Source organism: Salvelinus namaycush, chromosome 8 (assembly GCF_016432855.1).
Source record: "Salvelinus namaycush isolate Seneca chromosome 8, SaNama_1.0, whole genome shotgun sequence".
Lineage (NCBI taxonomy): Eukaryota > Metazoa > Chordata > Actinopteri > Salmoniformes > Salmonidae > Salvelinus > Salvelinus namaycush.
Genome location: NC_052314.1, coordinates 44781150 through 44806703, shown reverse-complemented (window position 1 = coordinate 44806703; position 25554 = coordinate 44781150). Strand labels below are relative to the sequence as shown.

General features: G+C 42.2%; 1 protein-coding gene across 1 annotated transcript; it reads right to left on the bottom strand.

The window, feature by feature from the left end:
* Positions 1–521: 521 nt before the first annotated feature.
* On the bottom strand, positions 522–24631 carry LOC120052715 (protein spinster homolog 1-like). Its single transcript, XM_038999791.1, has 12 exons — positions 24296–24631; positions 20281–20496; positions 10205–10407; positions 7895–8046; positions 7693–7759; positions 7311–7453; positions 6884–7036; positions 6276–6465; positions 3604–3669; positions 3116–3214; positions 2824–2992; positions 522–2026 (listed from the first exon to the last, which is right to left on the bottom strand). Exons 2-12 carry the CDS (start codon positions 20489–20491, stop codon positions 1956–1958), a joined length of 1524 nt encoding a protein of 507 aa, XP_038855719.1. The 5' UTR covers positions 20492–20496; positions 24296–24631; the 3' UTR covers positions 522–1955.
* Positions 24632–25554: the final 923 nt, after the last annotated feature.

Below are 25554 nucleotides of genomic sequence, written 5' to 3'. Positions count from 1 at the left end.
AGTTCTCAGAAGAACACAAAATGTCAAACTGCTCTGGACGTACACACTCATGTGGGCGCACACACCTTCTCGCAGCAGCGTTAAGATTGAATAGTGTGAACTTTGCACAAGCGACCTGCTTTACCTCGCTCACCCTCCCCCCCCAACAAACAGGAAACCACACCAACGGAAGGAAGCAGTGAGCTCCTCTCTCACTCTCCATCAAAGAGAGACTGTGTAGACAACTGCAAGAAAAATAAAGGGTAGAGGAGGAATTCCTGAATAGAGAGAGGGGGGCAGAGGAGAGGGAGATGTCATAGGAGAGGAGACGAGTTAGGGAAAGGTATAGAAAGGCTGAATGAGAGAGGCTACAGCTGCACTTGGTGTATTTGTGCAGCAGAGTATATAACCCTTCATTAAAGTGTGGCTATGGGCTTACAGGATCCAAGCTTCAAAGACACACATTTCTCACCTCTGCAACTGCAAAGCACTAAGTGACATATGCGCAGATACATAGAGAAATCATTCCATGAGTCATCTCGTCAACGGTCCATTCTCATCGTTTAATGTTTCAACGGAAGTTTACATCAAATCAAATTCAAGTTAAAAACAGAACTAATTATTTTAAGGCTTCACTTTCCAAAATAACCAATACATTTTTTATTTTTTTTAAAGAATGTAACAATCGCCTTCATTAAAAAAGGGATATACATTTTCCTTAGACAATTAAACTGTAATAGACCTGATTTGATCTCCTGGTCGTTGTGACATCAGTGACTCTGGATTTTGTGACCTCAGATAAAGTACACCTGACCGCCAGGATCATTCCATAAAAACACCAGTAATTGCATAAAAAAACAACAAAAAAAACAGATTATCTTCTGTACCAGTCTGGAACAGACATCTGTCCCTCCACCACGTTCTAGGTAGCTGAGGGACAAATCTAGTGTTATTATTATAATATACCAAACAGGTCTAAAAAACAACAAGCATGATTAGGCTTAATCTGTTAAATGCAACAGCCCACAACCGATCGGTGGGTTTGGAGTACAATGCGGCTCCCACGGGCCTGTGCCTGCCAACTCCCTTTTTCTCGGTTGGATACTGTATGTAGTAAGTAGTATGTGGTTACACTGAACGGACAAGCATAATATTTACAGTCTTAAGTTTGTTGACGGGAGGACGACAGCACTGGTTGGAATGGCTTCGAAAATGGTCCGGTCGTAGTTATTCCGTGGCCAATCAGATCTCTGCGTTTCAGACCTAAGCAAGAAGTACATCAGCAGTAGTTGGGATGTAGTGGTTACAAATCAATCAGAGCACTGGGGTGAAAAATATCCTGCCGGTTTTCCACGGAGGTCTCTACCGTTGACATATATTCCCTGTGGGGTAACGGATGAGCGTCTGTCTAAGAGTGACACCCCTATCTGTGACCCTGTGACACATTGGCTGTAACAGGAGATAACGGGGGTGCACACATCGGAACGCAAAAAGGCTTTCTGCTTCTTTCTCTCCCTCAGGTAAAGTAGCTGCCTCTCTTCTGAAATTCTCTCTTGTGCTTTCTTCTATCCGGTCACCTCTTCCAGCCACAGAGGTTAGGCTTCCACTGATGTGGCTCTTTGACTTCCTGTTTACTACTCTGCATACATTTCTCATAAGCCACTTTGTCTCATGTTGTCATGCCAACACGTGAAGCCAATCAGAAGTGGAATATCTGACTGGTCACTACAAAAACACCAGAAAATGATGAGTGGAGCAGTTTGGCAGCTCTGACTCTGCAATGTTCCTCAGCAGATAAAGGTATTAAAAACCATATCACCTCAAACGTTACAAATAATAAATAAAAGTCTCTGTATAGGGCATTGTCCAATCAAAGACCCTAATTGTAAAAAAAAACAAAAAACTGCTGTGCGATTGAAACAGGGACCAATCAGGGTGCAGCATATTCCACAGGAGCCTCCAACGTCCCTTTAATCTCAAATCAAAACGCTGGATACTGGCACCCTCGTGGACCTGCCGCTCTTCGGTACAACAATTGGTTCATCATCTGTTAAGGAAAGAAAATGCAGGACAGTACAATTAAAGCATTGTATATTGATTATCAAGATGAGCAGAATATGTGACCTGGTAGTTTCTTCTAACTGTTGCTAGCCTCTCTCTGCTAACACCACCTGTGGTCTGTAAACTCGTCTCTACCGGTCTCATCTGTGGTTGCTCTCAACACTCTCTTTCACATAACTGTAGTTAGCAGGAGTAAGTGTTGGGCCAGCAGCATAGCACCCTGCATCCCACTGCAGTCTTGCCTCTAAAGCTAAGCAGGGTTGGTCCTGGTCAGTCCCTTGATGATGCTGGAAGTGGTGTTGGAGGGCCAGTAGGAGGCACATTTTCTCTGGTCTAAAAAAAAATATATCCCAATGCCCCAGGGCAGTGATTGGGGACATTGCCCTGTGTAGGGCGCAGTCTTTCGAATGGGACATTAAATACGTGTCCTGACTCTCTGTGGTCAGTAAGATCCCATGGTACTTACTGTAAGAGTAAGGGTGTAAACCCTGGTATACTGGCTAAATTCCCAATCTGGCCCTCATACAAGCATTGCCACCAAATCATCCCCAGCTTCCAATTGGTTCATTCATCCCCTATAACTATTCCCCAGGTCATTGCTGGAAATGAAAATGTGTTCTCAGTCAACTTACCTGGTAAAGTATGAGATTTTAGTTTTTATTTTAAAGGCTCCTCATTGAATTTCACCACTTCACATGCATTCATAGTTGGGCTGTCATAGCTTCACCTGTTGCTAATCTGAGGCCCAGGCGCATAAACGTAGCTCCAAGTTTAGCCTCTCACCTGAGGGTGTGTAGTTTGCGGCATGTTGGCGGTCCTTCTCGATGAAGAGGGCGGTGGCCAGGAAGAAAGCCCCGCCCCCCACTGCCACAAAAGCGCACATGAGGAGGGAGAGCTGCAGGGAGCGGAACTGCCACAGGTACGAGTCAGTCTGCTTCAGAGAGTCTGACACCTGATGGGGAGGGGGGGGGTGTCAGACAGTAAATGAGGATCATACTCTTTCTTTAGACAGGTGTGTGTATCAAATGTGTAGTAATGCATACATACACACGATAATAACAATCACGAGACATACCACGCCTATGAGATAAGGACTCCCAGCATCTCCTAGCAGGTGAGAGAGAACGATCTGGAAGGCCTCAGCCGTGGCGCGACGCGTGGGGACCACCACGTACTGGGAAAGACAGAGGGAGAGTGGGGGGGGGGAGAGATGGAGGGGAGGTAGGAAATAATTAGCAAATGTTTTTTCCATATCTTATAAATCAGCACAATACAAAAGTAAGCTTGAGGTTGGAAGGGCAAACATGTGCACTAAAGAGTTACATTACTTAAAATGTGGCTATTCATATATGCCACTGACTTGGCATGATCTAAATTCCTCAACAGAAACCGAATCCATATTATCCAGTTAGTACACATTTTTGTTGTAGCCCCGGACAAGCACACCTGGTGAGTTTGCAAATTTGACCAGAAACATCTGTATATGGACATTGATTAAATAGGGCACAACCGCCTTGCTTTTTGATAGTGCGAGATAGGGGATTGTTATGCATCTGAACTCACCAGCAGGATGTCCGCTACGATGGCCCAGTTCATAGACAGGAAGGTCTCTCCCAGGAATATAAACACCTGATCACACACACACAAAAAAAACTGGTTAGACTACCATTCCCATACACTGGGGATACAAAGCCAACAGAGAGGAAAGCGTGTGTGTGTGAAAGACAGAGGCTGATCGGTCTTACCTACTACTTACTAAAACTGCATACTAATCATACTACACACTATTTACGTACTGTTCAGTAAAATCGAATGCAGATAGCAACACATGCTCCCGAGTGGCACAGTGGTCTAAGGTACTGCATCTCAGTTCTAGAGGCATCACTACAGACCCTGGTTCGATCCTGGGCTGTATCACAACCAGGCGTGATCGGGAGTGCCAAAGGGCGGGGCACAATTGGCCCAGCATCATCCGGGTTAGGGGAGGGTTTGGTGGGGTAGGCAGTCATTGTAAAATAAGAATTTGTTCTTAAACGACTAGCCTAGTTAAATAAAATAAAAACATAACATACTAGACTCAGCCATACTGAGAATGAGTCATCTAATGTGCAATTGCGTTGACTCCTGCCATTTGTTTATTTTGGTACAGCGTGTAACTATATCTGAGTATCAGCTGTTGTCAAACACAAGCATTTCTCTTCCTCAATATTGTGCAAAATTTCACGTACTTTCACACACGATCATTTCCATGTAAAAGGACCAACGTGAAGTCACTAGGAACATATCAAATTGGGTGTTAAAATGAAAGCTAGTCTGAGAAAGTAAGGCATATATACACTGAACATAAATATAAAACGCAACATGTAAAGTGCTGGTCCCATGTTTCATAAGCTGAAATGAAAGATCCCAGAAATGTTCCATACACACAAAATGCTTATTTCGCTCAAATTTGGTACACAAATGTGTTTACACACCTGTTAATGAGCATTTCTCATTTTCCAAGATAATCAATCCACCTGACAGGTGTGGCATATGAATATGCTGAATAAACAGCATGATCATTACACAGGTGCACCTTGTACTGGGGACAATAAAATGAAACTAAAATGTGCAGTTGTCACACAATGCCACATATGTCTCAAGTTGAGGGAGCATGCAATTGACATGCTGACTGCAGGAATGTCCACCAGAGGTGTTGCCAGAAAATTCAAATGTTCATTTCTCTACCATAAGCCGCCTCCAACATCATTTTAAAGAATTTGGCAGTAAGTCCAACCGGCCTCACAACCACAGACCATGTGTAACCATGCCAGCCCAGGACCTCGGCATCCAGCTTCTTCACCTGCGGGATCATCTGACCAGCCACTCGGACAGCTGATGAAACTGTGGGTTTGCACAAATGAAGAATTTCTTCACAAACTATCAGAAACCGCCTCAGGGAAGCTCATCTGCGTGCTCGTTGTCCTGACCAAGGTCTTGACCCCTGCAGTTCAACGTCGTAACATACTTCAGTGGGTAAATGCTCACCTTCAATGGCCACTGGCACCCTGCTAGTGTGCTCTTCACAGATTAATCCCAGTTTCAACTGTACCGGGCAGATGGCAGACAGTGTGTATCAGTGGTGGTCAGCGCCATTTAAGATGAGGGTGATTCTTTTTTAATGAGCATGGCCTTATTTCTATTATTATCCTCTCACCTTCTACCTTCTCTTGTGGACTTCAGTGCACAACACTTCAGCTAACATAGCATCCCTCTCTGAATAGGCTTAGCTAGCTGCATTCACAGAAGTAACAAGTAAAAAGGTAGACCTAACACTTAGTGTTTTTACATTATTTTCTTTTATATCAAATTGGTAACAGAATTTCTGCAATTGAGTTGGCTACAATGGGAAATCATAGTAGTCACAAACCAGTTAGGTTCACAAGTTTGGACAGGACAGGAGAGTAAGAAGTAGAGTATAGTTCAGTACTGTAGAGTTCAGTATAGTATACAGTAGAGCACACAAGTTGAGTACACTATAATGTACTGAACTATCTGCACTCTACTGTGCTCTACTGTACTGTGCTCTCCAAACTTGTGAAACATAGACGTCTATGATTGGTTCAGATTTGGTGTGGTCTGGACCAACCAAATTTGGTCTTGTTTGGGGGCAGAGCTCATTAAAATAATATCCAGTGTGTAGAATAATACCTAAATATGCAAGAGAGAACATTGCATATTTTAACCTTTGTGTACCCATTTAGGATAAATCACCACGAAGAGAATTTCTGTAGTACAGATCAGGGAACCATGATGAAATTCCATTTCCTGGGTGTAAATCCACTTCACTTACTGTAGTTCAATAACCAAAATAGATTTATGTCATAGCTGACACCCCATTCTTTCCGCAGACATTGTTGAATCTTAATTCGGAGCATATATTTAAGAGTTTTTGGAAAACGTGTAATTCATTAAAAAAAACGGAGGCAGATTTCTGCCTCTGCACCATTCTTACAGTGAATGTGTTTTTGTAAAAATGTCAGTGTTAATTGTTTAAAGTAGTCCTTGTGCATAGATTTGTATGGTTTGTTAAACTTTGAAATCCATGGTTTTTGTTTGGTATACATTTTAAGTGAAAAATGTAAGTCTCAGTTCAGCTCCATTACCGTGGAATTGTCCATACCCAAAATGCCTACTATTTAGAATGCAAGTATTCGGACACGGACACACAGAGCGAGAGATGGGTGTTGGCTTACGTAGGTGGCAATGGGGCTGGCCTGAGCGAAGACGATGGCGAGGTAGAGGAAGGGCGCTGAGAGCAGGAGTCCTAGAGCACACACCAGGGGGTCAGCCTTTGGGGTCCTCAACCTCAGCCTCCTACTGGCCTCTGCACCACTGGCCACACCCAGGATCCCCGAAAAAACTGTGATGATGCCAAAGTACAGGCTGGGGAGGGAGAGTGAGAAGCGTTTATAACATTTAATTCAATAGGAAACATTTGTTTACCCTTGCTAACTCATCTGTGTGGTTTTTGATTGACAATTGACTATTTCCTGATAAACTGGATTCCTTTGATAGCGAAAGTTTGATGTCTATTCTCTACTGCTGCTCTCTATTCACTGACTCGTACTATCATCCCAAGCCGTTGCAGTTATCAGGAGTCGAGTGTAGTAGTGGCAACAATGTTGTGATGATTCAATCTTATCCTGTGATTACAGAGGAGTCTGATGATCCCTTAACATTCTGACTGATTATAAAGTGTCTTTGTTCAGCACCTAGTTCTTGTGTGTGTGTTACCTGTCGGACGTTTGTGTGTCACCTGTTGGATGTCGGTGTGAGTTTGAGGTGTGAGCCTGTGTGTTACCTGTCGGAGGTGTCGCAGGGCCCCTTAACGCAGGGGGGCCTTTCTCCGTTGAAGACAGCAGCTCTGAAGAGGAAGGCCGGGGCCCAGAGTGCCAAGGAGCCAGTCACAAAGGCTACTGCTGTGAAGCCAAACGTAGACAACACAAAGCTGGGGCTGCACACACAGACACAAACAAAGATATTGGTTTGATAACTCTTCTATAGGACCAAAGATACATTATAATTGTGCAATGAATACAGAGCTATAGAGATATGGGCAAAACATAGTGGACTATTATAGGAAACATGGGTGTCATTTCAGACTCAACTCCAGTCAAAAGTAGTGCACAATATAGAAAATAGGATGTGATATGATACTCAGCTCTGGTCAAAAGTAGTGCTCTACACAGGGATATTTTTTGACACTGGACTTGTGATGGTGGACATACTTTCTGCAAAGGGCCTTCATGTCACCCAGCCAGCTGGTCCTTTGGAGAGTGTGCTCCGGTCGGGCCTCGATAGCACCCCTCTTCGGCTCTTTCACCACGAACAGCAGCAACACCACCGCTACCAGTCCTAACGCAGGAGTCACCTGAGGGGAAAAAACACAATTTTAATGGCATAATTGAGGTTTATGATACGGACAGATAGAACTAAAACATGGACACATTGAATTTTTAAGTCAGAGTCAGATGACCAGCTGGCTGGGTGACATGCTTTAATGCATTTTTGTATTATTCCCTTTATGGTTGAGAGTGCATGTATTTTGAGAAACGTGTGTGTTGAGAAGTATGTATAACATCCAACAGCTCAGGGGATTTGATAACTCACCCGCAGGGCCCAATGCCAGTCCCCTGCCAAGTCATCAACCTTTGACCCCACGATGTAGCCCAGACCACTGAGGAAGGAAGGACAATGGAACAAACATTCACCACAGGGTCAATTGGCTCCTACTCTTAACACATAATCCAAGACAGATAACAAAGATGGACAGATGTATACATTATTAGGTGTGTATGTTCTATGACCCCACCTGCCCACTGGAATGGCAAAATAGAATAAAGAGAGCATCTGTGTCCTCCTCTCCTTGACGTACAGGTCAGCGATGATGGTTGGGGCGATAGTGGAGTAACTGGCCTCCCCAACCCCCACGAGGCCACGCGTCAACAACAGGAGCCAGAAATACTGACAGGATGAATGGTGGAGAGATGCGTGGAGAGAGGGGGAAGAAAAAAACATGCCTTCAGGTTAAGATTTAACTTTCATTTAAAATCAGGGGAGCCCATTGAGACCAGGTTCTCATTTTCAATGGTGCCCTGAGGACAACAAATTCAACACAAACATTTAAAAAAAAAAATATATATATATATATTTATTCACAGCATCATCGGACTGAGCTTGTTGTCATTGCAGGCGATCTCAACACTGTGCATTACAGGGAAGACATCCTCCTCCCTCATGTGGTACCCTTCCTGCAGGCTCATCCTGACATGACCCACCAGCATGACAATGCCACCAGCAATACTGCTCGTTCTGTGCGTGAGTTCCAAGACAGGAAAGTCAGTGTTCTGCCATTGCCAGCGAAGAGCCCGGATCTCAATCCTCTTGAGCACGTCTGGGACCTGTTGAATCAGAGGGTGAGGGCTAGGGTCATTCCCCCCAGAAATGTCCAGGAACTTGCATGTGCCTTGGTGGAAGAGTGGGGTAACATCTCACAGCAAGAACTGGCAAATCTGGTGCAGTCCATGAGGAGGAGATGCACTGCAGTACTTACTGCAGCATATTTTGACCCCCCTTTGTTCAGGGACACATTATTCCATTTCTGTTAGTCACATGTCTGTGGAACTTGTTCAGTTTATGTCTCAGTTGTTGAATCTTGTTATGTTCATACAAATATTTACACACGCAGTTAACAGTGAGAGGACGTTTCTTTTTTTGCTGAGTATATATATATATATTTGTTTAAATAATGAAAAACTGCAGGTTAATAAAAAATAAAAATACAATTTGAACTCTTTTCTCTTCACTTTTCTCCCCAATTCCTTGATATCCAATTACGATCTTGTCTCATTGCTGCAACTCCCCAACAGGCTCGGGAGAGGCGAAGGTCGAGTATTGCGTCCTCCAAAACATGACCTGCCAAACCGCGCTCCTTAACACCCACCCGCTTACCCCGGAAGCCAGCCGCACCAATGTGTCACAGGAAACACCATTCAACTGACTACCAGCTTACTCACGGTCACGTCCGGTTGTGACACAGCTTGGGATCGAACCCGGGTCTGTAGTGACGCCTTAACCACTGCAATGCAGTGTCTTAGACCACTGCGCCACTCGGTAGGCCCACCTTTTTACAGTTAATAATAAAAAACAAAAAAATACTCTTTGACTTAACAAATTCAACACAGACTCCTAAACTGCCACCAGGGAATCAAGATGCAGGGAGTTCTGCAGGTTATTTAAAAAAATGAGCGGCATTAAAACTGAAGGCAAATTTACCCAATTCAGTGGAGACCCGCAGCTCACGTCTCTTCACACACGGAGACAGACAGACAAGCAGGCAGGCAGACACAGAAAGTTTAGGAGTTGTCACACACATATTTACAGTCCGTTGTCAATTCATATACACTGTCTGAGAACCAGGGCATGGACCTAGAGGTCTTCACATGTCCAAAAAGTTGGATCCTTTCCGAAATGGATCCGTGGCTCTCCCACCCGACAAGCACACAATTATTTTCCAAAAAACGGAGACCGTTCCAAGGTCAGCGGGACCAATTCTGAAAAGTACTGTGGAAAGCAGATTCGAACAGACCTGTGCTGGTTCGGATCCAAGAGACCCGTTAAGATCCGAGAGAAAGAAACCAACTGGGCGCTGCCAGCACCATCAATAAACAAGCGATATTGGCCAAATTATCCACAGTCCACTTAAAAACTGCAAATAACAAAAAAAACATTTGTTGTTTCGATGTGGAGCATATTCCCAACTTTATAGTTCCTAAAACAATAGTCGTCAGAAATTAGGGAGAGATTTTTAATTATAGAAGAATGGAGTAACCTTTTTAACACTAGTTAAGGATACTATAGTTATCACGTTTCACATTGGATTTATTAACTACAAAAAAGAGAAGTGTTTTTAAATTTAAATTCTGGAGCTGCTCTGCAAAAAATATGTTTTTTAAAGCAACAGAAAGGAACGATATAAACCGTAACATTTTGGGGATTCAAAACAGTTTTATTTTGCTGGTCAGAACAGTGGATCGGAACCCAAAAAAGAATGGTTCTGTTCAGAACTAATAATTTCAGTTCCAACCCCTGCTGAAAACGATAGTTAGGAAGTGTCACTCACTTCTCTGGGCATGTAGGAGCTGGCAAGCGTCACCACGGACCAGAAGCCGATGCCCACACTCATGATCACCTTCCTGTTGTACCGGTCACCCAGGTAACCAAAGACAGGAGCCAGGAACATGTAGCTGCAGATGAAGACTGTTTGGAGCAGTCCCGACTTCCCATCATTGATCCCAAAGTACTGCTCAATGTCGGGCAGAACACCTAAACAAGACAGAGACAGACAGACCTGTTATATGGAAAATTACTTATTGGGGTTATGATAGTCTAATCCAACATGCTTTTTAGGAGTTGCCTATTCTTCCGTAGCAAACAGATCGATGATTGTTCTTTGTGTGAAATTATCATAATATATAACTCTTAAAAAGGTCCTGCACAGTCCAAATCATGTTTTTCATCAAATTTGATGATATTTGGATGAAACCAGAACAAAGTAGGATGACCAAATTATGCAAAATTACTGTTGCTTTTACATTGATAAAGTTTGATCAGAAAGTTAATCACATAAAGCCTCATTTTAATACACCATGGTAACATCTTATTATCTTACCCATTTTAAATACGTACAGCCTTGTAACTGTCATCGCAGAAGGCGTGTTGGCAGAGGTGCGTGGTTTAGATTGGTACAAGTAAACTAGCACCAAAATTTGACTTCAGTGTGTCAGCAAATTTAATTAGAGGCTAGCTAAGTCTTCAGCCAGCATGGAACAAAAGAGGGGGAAGGGCTGCCCAAAACTCTGACAGATGTCATGTCATTATATCGAGAGACATTCCAATTGGAAGATAGTCAATATACATGTATTTAATTAAATGTATTCAGACCTCACCCTGTAAAGTTTCAACTGAAATTGTCCAAGATGAATTGGCTAGCTACAGTTGAAGTCGGAAGTTTACATACACCTTAGCCAAATACATTTAAACTCAGTTTCACAATTCCTGACATTTAATCCTAGTAAAAATTCCCTGTCTTAGGTCAGTTAGGATCACCACTTTCTTTTAAGAATGTGACAAGTCAGAAGAATAGTAGTGTGTGTCTGTAACCCTCAAATTAAAGCTGACAGTCTGCACTTTAAAAAAAAATAAAAAAAAAAAAAAAAAAAATGAGCAATGTTTGAAATGGTTTCTACCCTCTTGTGGCTTAGAGTCGCTAGTGACTCCTTGTCAAGGAGTGAAATTTAAATTTCAGCTTTTATTTCTTCATCACATTCCCAGTGGGTCAGAAGTTTACATATACTCAATTAGTATGTGTTAGCATTGCCTTTAAAATGTTTAACTTGGGTCAAACGTTTCAGGTAGCCTTCCACAATAAGTTGGGTGAATTTTGGCCCATTCCTCCTGACAGAACCCGTGTAACTGAGTCAGGTTTGTAAGCCTCCTTGCTCGCACACGCTTTTTCAGTTCTGCCCACAAATGTTCTACAGGATTGAGGTCAGGGCTTTGTGATGGCCACTCCAAAACCTTGACTTTGTTGTCCTTAAGCCATTTTGCCACAACTTTGGAAGTATGCTTGGGGTCATTGTCAAGTTTTAACTTCCTGACTGATGTCTTGAGATGTTGCTTCAATATATCCACTTAATGTTCCTTCCTCAGGATGCCATCTATTTTGTGAAGTGCACCAGTCCCTCCTGCAGCAAAGCACCCACACAACATGATGCTGCCACCCCCGTGCTTCACGGTTGGGATGGTGTTCTACGGCTTGCAAGCCTCCCCCTTTTTCCTCCAAATATAACGATAGTCATTATAGCTAAACAGTTCTATTTTTGTTTCATCAGACCAGAGGACATTTCTCCAAAAAGTACGATCTTAGTCCCCATATGCAGTTGCAAACCGTAGTCTGGCTTTTTTTAATGGCGGTTTTGGAGCAGTGGCTTCTTCCTTGCTGAGCGGCCTTTCAGGTTATGTCGACATAGGACACGTTGTACTGTGGATATAGATGCTTGAGGAAGCAGGGATAAAAGCATCTTCACAAGGTCTTTTGCTGTTGTTCTGGGATTGATTTGCACTTTTCGCACCAAAGTACGTTCATCTCTGGGAGACAGAATGCATCTCCTTCCTGAGCGGTATGACGGCTGCATGGTCCCATGGTGTTTATACTTGCGTACTATTGTTTGTACAGATGAACGTGGTACCTTCAGGCGTTTGGAAATTGCTCCCAAGATGAACCAGACTTGTGGAGGTCTACAATTTATTTTCTGAGGTCTTGGCTGATTTCTTTTGATTTTCCCATGATGTCAAGCAAAGAGGCACTGAGTTTGAAGGTAGGCCTTGAAATACATCCACAGGTACACCTCCAATTGACTCAAATGATGTCAATTAGTCTATCAGAAGCTTCTAAAGCCATGACATAATTTTCTGGAATTTTCCAAGCTGTTTAAAGCACAGTCAACTATTTACAGATGGGCTGTGTACAGGTGCAGTGATCGGTAAGCTGCTCTGACAGCTGATGCTTAAAGTTAGTGAGGGAGATATAAGTCTCCAGCTTCAGTGATTTTTGCAATTCGTTCCAGTCATTGGCAGCAGAGAACTGGAGGGAAAGGCGGCCAAAGCAGGTGTTGGCTTTGGGGATGACCAGTGAAATATACCTGCTGGAGCGCATGCTACGGGTGGGTGTTGCTATGGTGACCAGTGAGCTGAGATAAGGCGGGGCTTTACCGAGCAAAGACTTATAGATGACCTGGAGCCAGTGGGTTTGGCGACAAATATGTAGCGAGGGCCAGCCAACGAGAGCATACAGGACGCAGTGGTGGGTAGTATATGGGGCTTTGGTGACAAAACGGATGGCACTGTGATAGACTACATCCAATTTGAATCCATGATGTATGACAGGATTCGATGTTGTATGCAATTTCAATGTTGTCTGAGTTGCTTTGTGTATCAGCAAATTTGTTTGAGATAATCTCACTGCAACACTGCTTGACATAGGTGTTTTCAAAATAACCGCCCGTCAAGGTGAGCTCCCCGCCCACTCAATCTTTTCAGACTTCCTGGTAGTTTGACTGTTACGGGATTTTTGTGTTTAATGACTAAAATATGTATACATTTGACTTAGAATTATAACTCATAAATGTTGAGTGTAATATGTTCCTTATTAGAAAGAATGGAGTTATCTTCAGACAGGCTGGAATGCTGTGTTCCTTACAGGACATTCTGTCTCTACCCAGGGAGGGGAAAGACCTTGAGTTGGTTGTAGATAGTTGAACAGGTGGCAGACAGTAATGAGAACTCGAACTGTATTGCCATTGTATCCGAGAGGAGGTTGGACATTAAAACCTATGACATCATCTTTATTATATAACCTGATGTAAGATGTATTATGATCAGTACTCTCGAGAATAAACGCTATTGATTGATTGATTTTAAGACTGGCATCTGTCCATTTTATGCAGATAATTATCTTACAAATTCTTATTTATGGGCAGAGTGTTTTAATTGAATTGGTTAATAAACAGGAATCGAAATTCCTTTAACAATTTGGTCCTTCGAGTCGGAACTCAAAATCTGCCTCTGTCGTTCCAAGAAACTGCTGAAAACCGTGCACGGCCGGATCCAGGATCCGTAAGACAAAGACCTGACCTCTGAATTGAGGGTTTATTTCAGGCCAGTGGTGAACTGGTACATGACAGAGGTGGTGACGAGAATCCAATGAACATTGCTTTTCCCAGTCGGCGACAAGGTCAGTAGCCTATATTCTCGATTCTGGGGGGAATGATTTAAGTTATCCTTGATTTAATGTTCTAAAATGTTTAGAATTTATCAATAATAGGACCTTTGCTATTCCAAACAGATCCAAGGGGTTTTGTATGACCGATACACAGAGACAGGTCCGCAAAAGACCTGGGGCAAGGTGCACTGCCATAATTTAAACGAATCTTAGTCATGAGAGGCAAGTCCCGAGACTAAGCCGAGTGCACTGCCATAATTTAAACGAATCTTAGTCATGAGAGGCAAGTCCCGAGACTAAGCCAAGATACTGAAACAGGTGTTGACGGGTGCAGTCGTGTTGTGCGAATAGGACAGCCATTAATTCAAAAGACATACCTAAATAGGCTTTGTGAGAAGGAAGGGTGGTTCTGTTCGGGCAAGATGACTGCACTTATTCAATACTGAAAGATGTATCAAAACAGGAGGAGAGGGAAACCGAAATCTATACATCTGAGATAAAAGCCAAATCTATAGACAGGAGGTTCCAGGAGAGAGGGAAACCTAATATAGCGGAGTAAGATACGAGATATTAACTTTAAAAGTCCTCTGACACAAAATAATAGGTTATTAACTGGGACTTTACGCCCCGGGGAAATAGTTTATATCTGTACGGGTAAGATGTAATGTCCAACAAATGCAACGCTATAGATAAAGTTTCCAAACGGGAGAACAACCAAAATAACTAGGTAAAAACTAACGGTAAAAACAACACATACATAAATCATAGAAAAATTATAATAATAGGACCATAGCTACTAGGAGCGGCAAGGATTTATTAAACATGGGTAGTAAATTCTCCAAGGAGGTCCCTGAATGGACGGGAGTTTGCGACTACAGAAAATTATAATAGGGTTATTGGTTCCTTTATTCCAAAAGTGATGGTGGTTCAGGGGTTAAATAACTGCCTCCCAAGCTTGTGACCTGACTTCGATTCAAGGAGTCTTTTAATTGTAATTAAACCATTTGTATGTTTTGCCTGAGAAAATATGGTCATTCGTGTCGGTATAGGATATAAACTGAAACGTTTTAATAACTTGTTTAGGTTAAAATAAAAGACTAATCTAATTCTAAATGATAGCGATGCGTTTTCGATATGATACATTGTGTGATACAATGATCTTCATGAATAATGTATGGAGACATGAGTCGTATTTATATTACTGAATCGTAGAAGTGTCAGTTACCTAAACCTGATGAATTCTAAAGAATAACGGAGAAATACGATAAAGTTGTGCCCATCGGAATGTTATAATTATTATGGATGACTGACATGCGATATAAATTTAGCGAAGTATATGGTACGTTTACATTTTGGAGTAGATAAAGTTGAGAAGTTGATTTTACTTATACGATAGTTTTGGTGCAAAACTCAGTTGGAGTAAGTGGATGTTTTGCCTAGAGGCAGGAATAAGAGAGTTAGTTTTGGTATTGTATTGGCTACTAATTTTCAGGGTACGTTGCTAGAGGCAGGTTGATTTGTTGTGTAACGACGTAAAACAACGTCATTAGGTGGGATACACAATAACGTTACTCGAATGGATTTGGCCATTGTTCAGGTACACTCTATTCTGTACTTCTGGCAGTATAATTTTGATTGAGAGATGTTGATTGACGTTGTAAAATTATATTCAAGATCCAACCTTTGTGATAAATTGGTTTTGGGTTATCGAACCCATACTATTGCCTGTTGCAGTTAGTCAACAATGATTTACAGTTCGTTGAAAGTTGCTGCGTTCTGAACACAGGTTGAGCGCTAGTTGTTGACATAACTCACGATGCACTTATGCAACCAGGCAATGATGTTGTGACTGTGATTAATTTGAATACATATTTGATAAGAATTCTTATATTAGGGATTGTTAATTCCATTTAGTAATAAATACTATAGTAGAGGAGTTTTTAAATTAAAGAGAGCAACAGTGAGAATGTATATCCATATGTAAACGCATATCTTGATTTGAACTATACTAATCTATTTGATAAAATTACTAAACCTGTATATTCAACATTTGATAATGATTGGCAAATCCGTATATTTAACCACAACGTTGAATTTAGCATTGGGTATTATAGGAGGAACGGGATACAATTTGTACTTTCCCCACCGGGTGTGGCCGTATCAAATTATGACAGAGAAAATTGGTTGTGTCATTTAGAGGGAAAAGGCGTGCATTATAGCTTGGAGTCACTTTTCAAAAGTGGCTAAAAGTTATTGGTTTTTGGTTAAGGAACACCAGGGAATTCGAACAAGAAGTAAACGTATTCTAAACATTATTTGTTTTCATTATGAGGAACAAAGAACGGGCCGCAAACTGGTATGGCTGGCTGGGAGTGTTTTATTTTAAAGGGACAGTACACGTTTATCACAGTTGTGTGAGTGTAATGGCAGGGTATAAAGTATTTTGGGGAGACAATTTGGAGAAAGACTGAATGAGTTACATCAACCATTAAGGAAATTTAAAACTAATGATTTGAGGGTGTACAATATACTTATTATAATTGCTAGGTTTTGCTTGTAGTAAACGTTGGGTTTGAGGGGAATTTGGAATATTTGAAGTTTTGTTTTCTGAGTTTTCATAAATACGTACATTTTTTAGATAAAGGGTTCTTTATTTTGTATAATATAATAAATAACACTTCTTTGAAGTGGTGGTATGGCTGATGGCTTCTGAGGTGATACAAAATTGTGGATATTGGTGGAGGATAAAGTCACTAGAGGGCGCCATTGGTCAACTTATGGAGGTTTAGATAAAATACAGTGGGCTCCTGAAGGAGATATTTCATTAGTAACCTTATTTAACCTATGTAAGGACTGTAGAAATTGCCACCATAGACATTTTTTTGTTTGGTTTGTAATTCCATGGGTTCAGATAACAGAGAGACACTTAGTTAATGTTTGGGACCAAGCTACAGGCAGTGAAGGGACTCAAGGCCCAGTATAATCAGTGGAATGCGTCCCGAGATAAGCCGTACCATTACACAGAACTTAGAAGGGTGGGTGCGAGCAGAGCAGAGAGATAGGAGTGGCACAGACTGGGTCACGGTTACTGAGGGGAGACAGAGGGAATGAAAAACTTAGTTGGTTTCAGGAACTAAGGGAAAGCACTGATAACTTTTAAAGTAAATAAAACACTTAACAGAGAATTGTTATGTTGATTCAGGATTGATACAAGGGCGGAGCCAAGTATAAAAGGGGGGATGGTCTAGGATAGGATGTGGCCTATCAGATGTGGCCTATCAGATAATAATAATAAACATTTTTTTTTTTATATATATATATATAGCGTTCCCAACTTACTTGGCGGAGACGAGTATGGTAACTAAAAAATTAGGTCAAGATATTCTTCCTAGAGTTGGGTTCCTAGGATAATAATGGATGACATTCTAGCTAATCAAATAGAACAGATAGAATGACAGAGGTTCTAGCAGAACACATTAAAAAACTGTTTGTTAACCAAACCTGTATGTCCAAGATTTTATGCTCTACAGGAGAACTACAGGAGGGGATTACCGACATGATTGGGCCAGGATCTGGATCTAATCACCTGAGGAGAATAGGTGGAATGCAGCCCCATTGGGAGGGGCCAGACCAAGCACTCCTTGTGACTGCATTCACAGTGAGAATAACTGAAAAGAGTTACCTGAGGGCATTTCACACTTGTAGGAGGGTAGGACACACTGACACTGCCGAATGATCACAGAGTTAAGGAGAAGAACCGTAGCTAATAAAGTTCGGGGGTCAACTCCTTAATGAAGATTCCCTGACCCCGCCCTCTCATCACTGTGTACGTTCATAGAAGTGAAAGTGTTGCTTGATCTCTGGCGGTTGATATGTTCTCTGGGAGAGGGTGGGGCTTTACAGGGGCGCTGATTGGTCTGAGCTGTCTTATTGTGGGAGCCATATTCCTAAATACACCACACCCCACCTGAGTTTGCAGAAGGTGGTAACTTGACCCATGGTTTCGATGATGAGAATTTTGTATTAATCAAGGAAGAGATCCCTTGATCTGGATAGACAGGAAGTTAGAGTGGAGGTTAGGAAGGATGTGTCAATGGAGTTTTATGTAGACCAAAAGGGGTCTCTGACTCCTGGGCAGTCTAGGACTAAGAGCCATTATAGAATTTAGGCTGTGTAGGTCTCCGTGTGGTTCATGGACACAGGTCATAGCTCACACACAGAGAGAGAGCTATGTAAACCCATACATCCAATTTAGGAACAGATGGAGTATAGTAAGGATTGGAGTTTCTGACTGTGTTCCCGAGCAGAGGAAGTATTGTATAAAGGTAAGAATTAACATTAAAACGGTAAAGTCCCAGGATTTCGGGTTATGGTATGTTGGTTTCGACCAGTTTTCAACTGATACTATGGTACCATTCCAGGTGGCAGAGGTTAGAGCTGGTAAGAAGACTATGGTCAGCCAGAGTTCAATTCATCTCCCTAACGCCACGGACATTCCTAGTATAAACATCCAGGGTAAAGGACCTGTACGAATAGTTCAGACAATTACCTTAGAGAAGTGATAGAGGTGGAGACTGGGTTTTGGGGATTCCAACTTTGGTTAAAATGTCTGTGCTACTGCCAAACCACAGCTGACCACCATCTCCTTTCCATTTGATGGAATTGATATACTCAGGGGAATGGCCTGTATGATAAAGCTGTTCATGAAGGCAGGGAAGCCAGACAATGACAGTTGCTTTGATCTGCATAACCTTTATCCCCATGTGCCCATTACCTCCATTCCTCCTTTTACAGTTACAGAAGGATGGGATGAAGAGGAAGTAAGACCTGACTGGATGGTTGACTTCCGGGGATTTCAGTAAGATAAAAAGGCCCAGAGTGGATGTCTGTTTGTTATATGGAGGGATGAGGTTGTGGCCTGACCTGCCTACCAATTGGACCAATAGTATTTATTTAGACATGCTTTTCACCCTTATCTAAAACGAGGACCTAGAACCAGGTAGAAGAGAGAGGAGGAGTGATCCGTCCGGATCTTTTGACAATAGTATTTACATAGGATAGTATTGGATATGTTATCGGCAGAAAAGGGTGGCGTGTGCGTCTTATTTGGAGCAGAATGTTGCACATTTATCCCTGATGACACAGCTCTAGACGGATCAGTGACCTAGGCCCTGATTGGTTTAAACCACCTTAGCTCACGAATTGGCAGAAAACTCTGGAGTGATAATTCTCTTAAAAATGGATGTGACAGGATGTTTGGGGAATGGAAAATTGTCATAATCACTGTGTCATGGGCCAATTTCACCTGTATGAGTGTTTTGATTCTGTGTGAATGCTGTTTGATTCTGGGTGTGAAAGGTCTCATTTCCAGGACTCTGGAGAAATCAAGGACAATATTGATAAGGATATGAACCGATTCCAAGTTCTAACCACTGGGAGGATGAATACTGGTTCCCAGACCGAGGATGGATCCGGCTACTTTGAGACATTATAAATATTAGTTCTCATCTTGTGTTGATGCTTTTTATGATTCTGATATATATATATATATATAATATACAATACATATATTGATGTAGTGTAATATGTTGTGGTTGATTTAGGTTGTATTTGGAAAACAAGAAATATTTCTAATAAAAATAGAATTGTGCTTTTTAATATTTCTAATAAAACTATAAGTACGATTAAAGGTATAATATTTAGTCATAGGGTGGATATGTTACGGGATTTTTGTGTTTAATGACTAAAATATGTATACATTTGACTTAGAATTATAACTCATAAATGTTGAGTGTAATATGTTCCTTATTAGAAAGAATGGAGTTATCTTCAGACAGGCTGGAATGCTGTGTTCCTTACAGGACATTCTGTCTCTACCCAGGGAGGGGAAAGACCTTGAGTTGGTTGTAGATAGTTGAACAGGTGGCAGACAGTAATGAGAACTCGAACTGTATTGCCATTGTATCCGAGAGGAGGTTGGACATTAAAACCTATGACATCATCTTTATTATATAACCTGATGTAAGATGTATTATGATCAGTACTCTCGAGAATAAACGCTATTGATTGATTGATTTTAAGACTGGCATCTGTCCATTTTATGCAGATAATTATCTTACAAATTCTTATTTATGGGCAGAGTGTTTTAATTGAATTGGTTAATAAACAGGAATCGGAATTCCTTTAACATTGACATGATTTTTATTTTTTTAAATCTAAAATCGGGAAAAAATATAAAGGGTGATGTTTAAGTCACGCATAAGGCTATTTTACATGGTAATCAGAATGACTGTTCGGGACCTTTAAAAGGTGAGGATCAAAATCTAAACACTTATGATATGTAGTTCCCCTTTAAAGAAATGTTAGGTGAGCAATTGGGTTTGGTAAATTTTGGTGTAACGTTAGATCGTCCATACCAGCCACGGTGAACCTGTCCATGTAGTTGAGCAGGTTGATGAAACACAGGACAATAACAGTGAACACCGATCTCATGCTGGACACGCCGCTGGCTGGCTCTTCCACTTCCCGGCGCTGGCTAGGCCCCGCACCAGGCTCTTCTGAGCCTTCCGCCTCGCTGTCATCAGAGAAGAAGGGCGTGGTGTCAGAGGTGGGGTCAGCTAGAGACATCACAGCTGCAAGGAAAGAAAACTGAATGATGAGAAGGCCATTTTTGGGTCAACACAGTAGGCACCTTGAGTTAAATTGAACTCACGTGCAAAGAGTTCTCAGGCAGAAACAAAGGAGGGAAAATAAAAAGTCAAAAGTCAAAATACCTAAATGAATGGCAGAGACACACGAAGGTCCAAATGCATTTCAAAAGTGTGTCATTGTAAAACCAAAGCAAATTTGAGTGGTTTGGTTGTGTTATTCAGCTGAAGGGAAAGCAATGTAATTTAGAGCCAGGGGAACAATACAGTCAAGATATAATGTGGGAGAAGGGGTCAGTATAGGGGAAGTATAGCAATGCAGTCTTGTGATGTATGCTAACGAAACTAGCTTACTGTCATGTGAGCATGGACAGCACATGTCTGAATACGTGTGTGCAGAGTGTTAAGACAGTGTGTGTGCATTTGTATCAGCAAGAACGGAGGCTGTTTAGAAAGAGTATGTGAGGAAACTCAGGTAATGAAAAATACCAGAGAGAGAACGACGAGTTGGGGCTTGAGTATGGTTTCCAATTTCCTGAAGTGTTTTTCAACGTCACACAAAGGCTAACTCTAGGTGGTCACCAGACAAGGGTCAATTTGTGCTGACAGGCAGGCGAATACACAAACATCCTCTTCAAACCAAAAGCTAAACTGTTCATAATTAACCACCAAACTGTCTAGAGTAGAGGGTTAAAATGCTTAATCTGTTTACAGATAGCTACATAAAATACCAATGTGATTCTGATCGATACTTGAACTTAGCAAGTTATCTAGTTTGAGCAGGGTCCCATTGACGTCTTTGTAAGCTTGCAGAAGTAGACATTATGTAGTTACCCGTTAGCTGGCTACCGTTACGTGATTGCTAGACACCGAGGTAAAGACAGTTATAAGTTGGATATTCAAAGGATATTTGCGCTTTCAAACCTCAATAGCTTTCAGACCACTTGAGCCACAGACTCCAAATAAGTGTCATGATGTTGGAAAAATTGCGCAGGTCTTATTTTCACGATTTGGAGATTATTTCGCTTTCCAAAGCTAATAAACATGTGGAAATGTGAGCAGCATTTTGTATTCCTAGTTTAATTAGTTAGGGAGCGTAATCAAAGTACAAACTTTTTTTACATTCAAATTTCAACCAAGCTCCTTGGTCATGTGACCTACTTGACTCAAACAAGGTTCAGAATGTCTACTGACTACGCTTCTATATTGCTCACCCTTTAGTTTGTCCATTTATCTCACACGAGTTTACATTCATTTTTCAAACTTTCAAATTTCAATAGCTCCTTGGTAATGTGACCTACTGACCTCAAACAAATTTCAGAATGTCCACGGTATAAGGGCACAAGGCGAGACCCAAATGCAGACACAGGAGGCAGATGGTTGAGCTCCGATTTTTATTATAACAAAAGGAGTAGGTAAAGGCAGGTCGGGGACAGGCGAGAGTTCATAAAACAGGTCAGAGTCCAAACAGTACCAGGCGATAGGCAGTCTCAAGGTCAGGCCAGGGTCAGAAACCAGATCAGACCCCCAAACAGTACAAGGGGATAGGCAGGCTGGTAGTCAGAACGGTCAGGCAGGCGGGTGGGGGGGTTAGCGGCGGCAACTCTGGACACACGCCAGGCCCTTTTCGCAGATCTCCCCAGCCCCACATATTGTAGGTGGGGAGGTCTCTACGCTCACTAGACTTGAGGCGGAGACAAAACCCATTGGCCCCGCAGTGATAGGGCATTGCATGGATCTGGCTCATGCCCTATGAAGTTGGGAGCGGTATCTCAAGCTTGTCTGGGGAGGGAGGCCTGCATCTGATGTGGGTAGTACCATCCACGGCCATTGATTTGCTGCGGAACCATAAAACGGACAGAAGAAGCCTAGGTTCCCACTAGGCACAGATCACTGAATGTCAAGGATGAAATTCAAAGGTTGCTTATTCCGACACCCAGTTGATGGTGCCGCTAGGTACTGCGAGGGGTATCTGGTTCTCAAGCCTATAAGTATTGCACTGGCACTTGATGTCGATTGGGTGTAAAAAAACAGTTAAAGTCCATAGAAGGTTAGTAGCGGCAACTGATGTCCAGTTTGTAAGACAGAAAAGCCTCTGATGATACCACCGGGCGTTACTCAGGGGCTGGGGGCAGCACTCAGTCTGTGGAGGTTGGGGACTTAGTCTCTTAGCTGATAAAAGTGGGCAGGTCACCAGGTGCACAGAGCTTGTTTCAGGTTACCAGGTGCACAAGGAGGTCTCCATCAAGGCAGGGGACACTCCGAGTCCAAGCAGGGGTGGTCGGGCTCGGGGGCTGGGGCAGCATTCAGGCCATGGAGGTTGGAGTGGGAGCTTAGTCTGTGAGCAGAAAAAAGCAGGCGGGTCACCAGGAGCACAGAGCCTGTTATACGGGTTACCAGGTGAACGTGGTTCCTGACAGCGGGACTATAGACATTTTAGTAATTCCAGGGAGTAAGCGATACTCTAAGGCCAAGGGAGAGGGGTGTTGATCGAGTAGGTGTGGAGGCCTGGAGGTCTGTAGTTCCAGGGAGTAAGCTATACACTCTCAGGCCCAGGGAGAAGGCGGGCAGGGAGTGTAGACCTAGAGGCCAGAAGTAACCAGGTCAATGGGGGCCTGCCTGGAGGTCAGGAAGGCCCCAGAGAGAAGGCCGAAGTGAATAGGTGTGTAAGTGACACTGTCCTTCAGTGGGGCAGAGCAGGCAAATTAATGTAAAATCATGTGAGTTGAAAATGGACCAACCTAAAGGGTGTGCAATGTGTAGGCCCACAGTGTACATTCAGACCCTTGTTTGAAGTCAGTAGGTCACATGACCAAGGAGCTATTGATAATTGAAAGTTTGAAAAATGTATGTAAAAACATGTGAGATGAAAATGGACAAACTAAAGGGTGTGCAATGTGTAGGCTCACTGACTGTACATTCCAAACCTTGTTTGAAGTCAGTAGGTCACATCACCAAGTAGGCTAGTCGAGAACAAGTTCTCATTTACAACTGCGACCTGGCCAAGATAAAGCAAAGCAGTGCGACACAAACAACAACAGAGTTACACATGGAATAAACAAACATACAGTCAATAATACAATATTGAAATTAAAACAATAAAAATGTAATGTAAAAACGTGTGAGATGAAAATGGACAAACTAAGGGGTGTGCAATATAGAAGTGTAGTCAGTGTACATTATGAACCTTGTTTGAGGTCAGTAGGTCACATGACCAAAGAGCTATTGAAATTCAAAAATGTAAATAAATAATTGAAAATAGTGCGAGATGTAAATCGACAAAAAAAAGTGTGCAATGTGTGTCTATGGCATCGGGTTAGCTAGAACCAGTTTAAAACGTTTTAGGAATAATTGAAATTTGAACATTTTGATTTGTCACTATGTTGAAGGTCCCTAACTGCTATTGGTGGATGTAAGGAAAACTACAGGCGAATATCCAACCTGAAACTGTCTTTACCTCGGTTTGCTGGACACCAAATTATGTAGCTAATTAGCAAATCCTACCCTATCATTATGGGACCTTGGTTGGTTAACTTGTTGCTAGCAACCAGTGTGACACCGTAAACAATTACCAATCACCTTGTTAGTTGGCTAACTAAACTAAAGCTACCTAACATATTTGGTCATTCAATGTCAGTACGTTGCTAATACTCTATAACAAATGTATCCCATAGCTAGCAGCCCAGCAGTATAATCTTACCAACTCTCGTATACTTTGAAAACAGATGTCCATAATAGCTGTGAGTCTCAAAGCTACTTTTTGTTATTGAGTAACGGTGGTTACCTGGTAGCTGGTCAACTCAGTGATGAGTCGAGATTGGCGAGGTTCTATCTGTCTCGGGTCCTGTGTTGATGTCTGATCTGCTCTTGGACTTTATGCCATTAGCTTAAACACTAGCGTCAACATGTCTTGATGCTCTCTGAAAAACTGGTCGGACGAAGGTAAACCGTTATGTTTTTGTGAGGCGCAGCTAGGTTCTTCTTTCTTTATCGCGGCGCAGCCATGTTGAAATTGTATTCAACTTCCGCCCCTTACTCACATGACTTATTACAACACCACCTCGGTTGGAAATCGACCAACAATGAAACTGATACCATTTCTGCTGATACCAGAGACTGAATACTGAAAAGATAGGAAAACAAAGTCCTTTCATTGGCAAATAGTCAAAGTACATAGTTAAATTTTTCCTAGCCTCAACCAATTATGTTAAAAATCATTGGCTTCAACCGACCCTGGTGTGGTGAGATAAGTTATTGTGCAGACGTTGCTTCCAGAGGCAGTTTGTAACTCGGTAGTGAGTGTTGCAACCTAGGACAGATGATTTTTATGTGATTCAGCACTCGGCGGTCCGGTTCTGTGAGCTTGTGCGGCCAACCACTTCGCGACTGAGCAGTTGTTGCTCCTAGAAGTTTCCACCCCACAATAACAGCACTTACAGTTGACCGGGGAGGTTCTAGTAGGGAAGAAATTTGATGAACTGACTTGTTGGAAAGGTGGCATCCTATGACGGTGCCACGTTGAAAGTCATTGAGTTCTTCAGTAAGGCCCTTCTACTACCAATGTTTGAATATGGAGATTGCATGGCTGTATGCTCAATTTTATATACCAGTCAGCAATCGGTGTGGCTGAAGTATGGGGAGGCAAGTAGCATAGTGGTTAGAGCGTTGGACTAGTAACCTAAAGATTGCAAGATCGAATCAGTGAGCTGACACTGTAAATATCTGTCGTTCTGCCACTGAACAAGGCAGTAAACCCACTGTTCCTAGGCCGTTATTGAAAATAGGAATTTGTTCTTAACTGACTTTCCTAGTTAAATAAAGTTTTTTTTAAATTGCCGAAGTGTCCACATACTTTGGTATATATAGTGTATTTTGCTCAAATAGGGCACCCTATTCTCTAACTTTTCCCTGAATAATGTACTACTTTTGACCATAGCCCTGTGGGCCCTGGTGAAAATTAGTGTACTATATATAGGAAATAGGGTGCCATTTTGGACACCCTGACTATTGTAAACCATTTCGCCATCCCATTCCCCCAGTTAA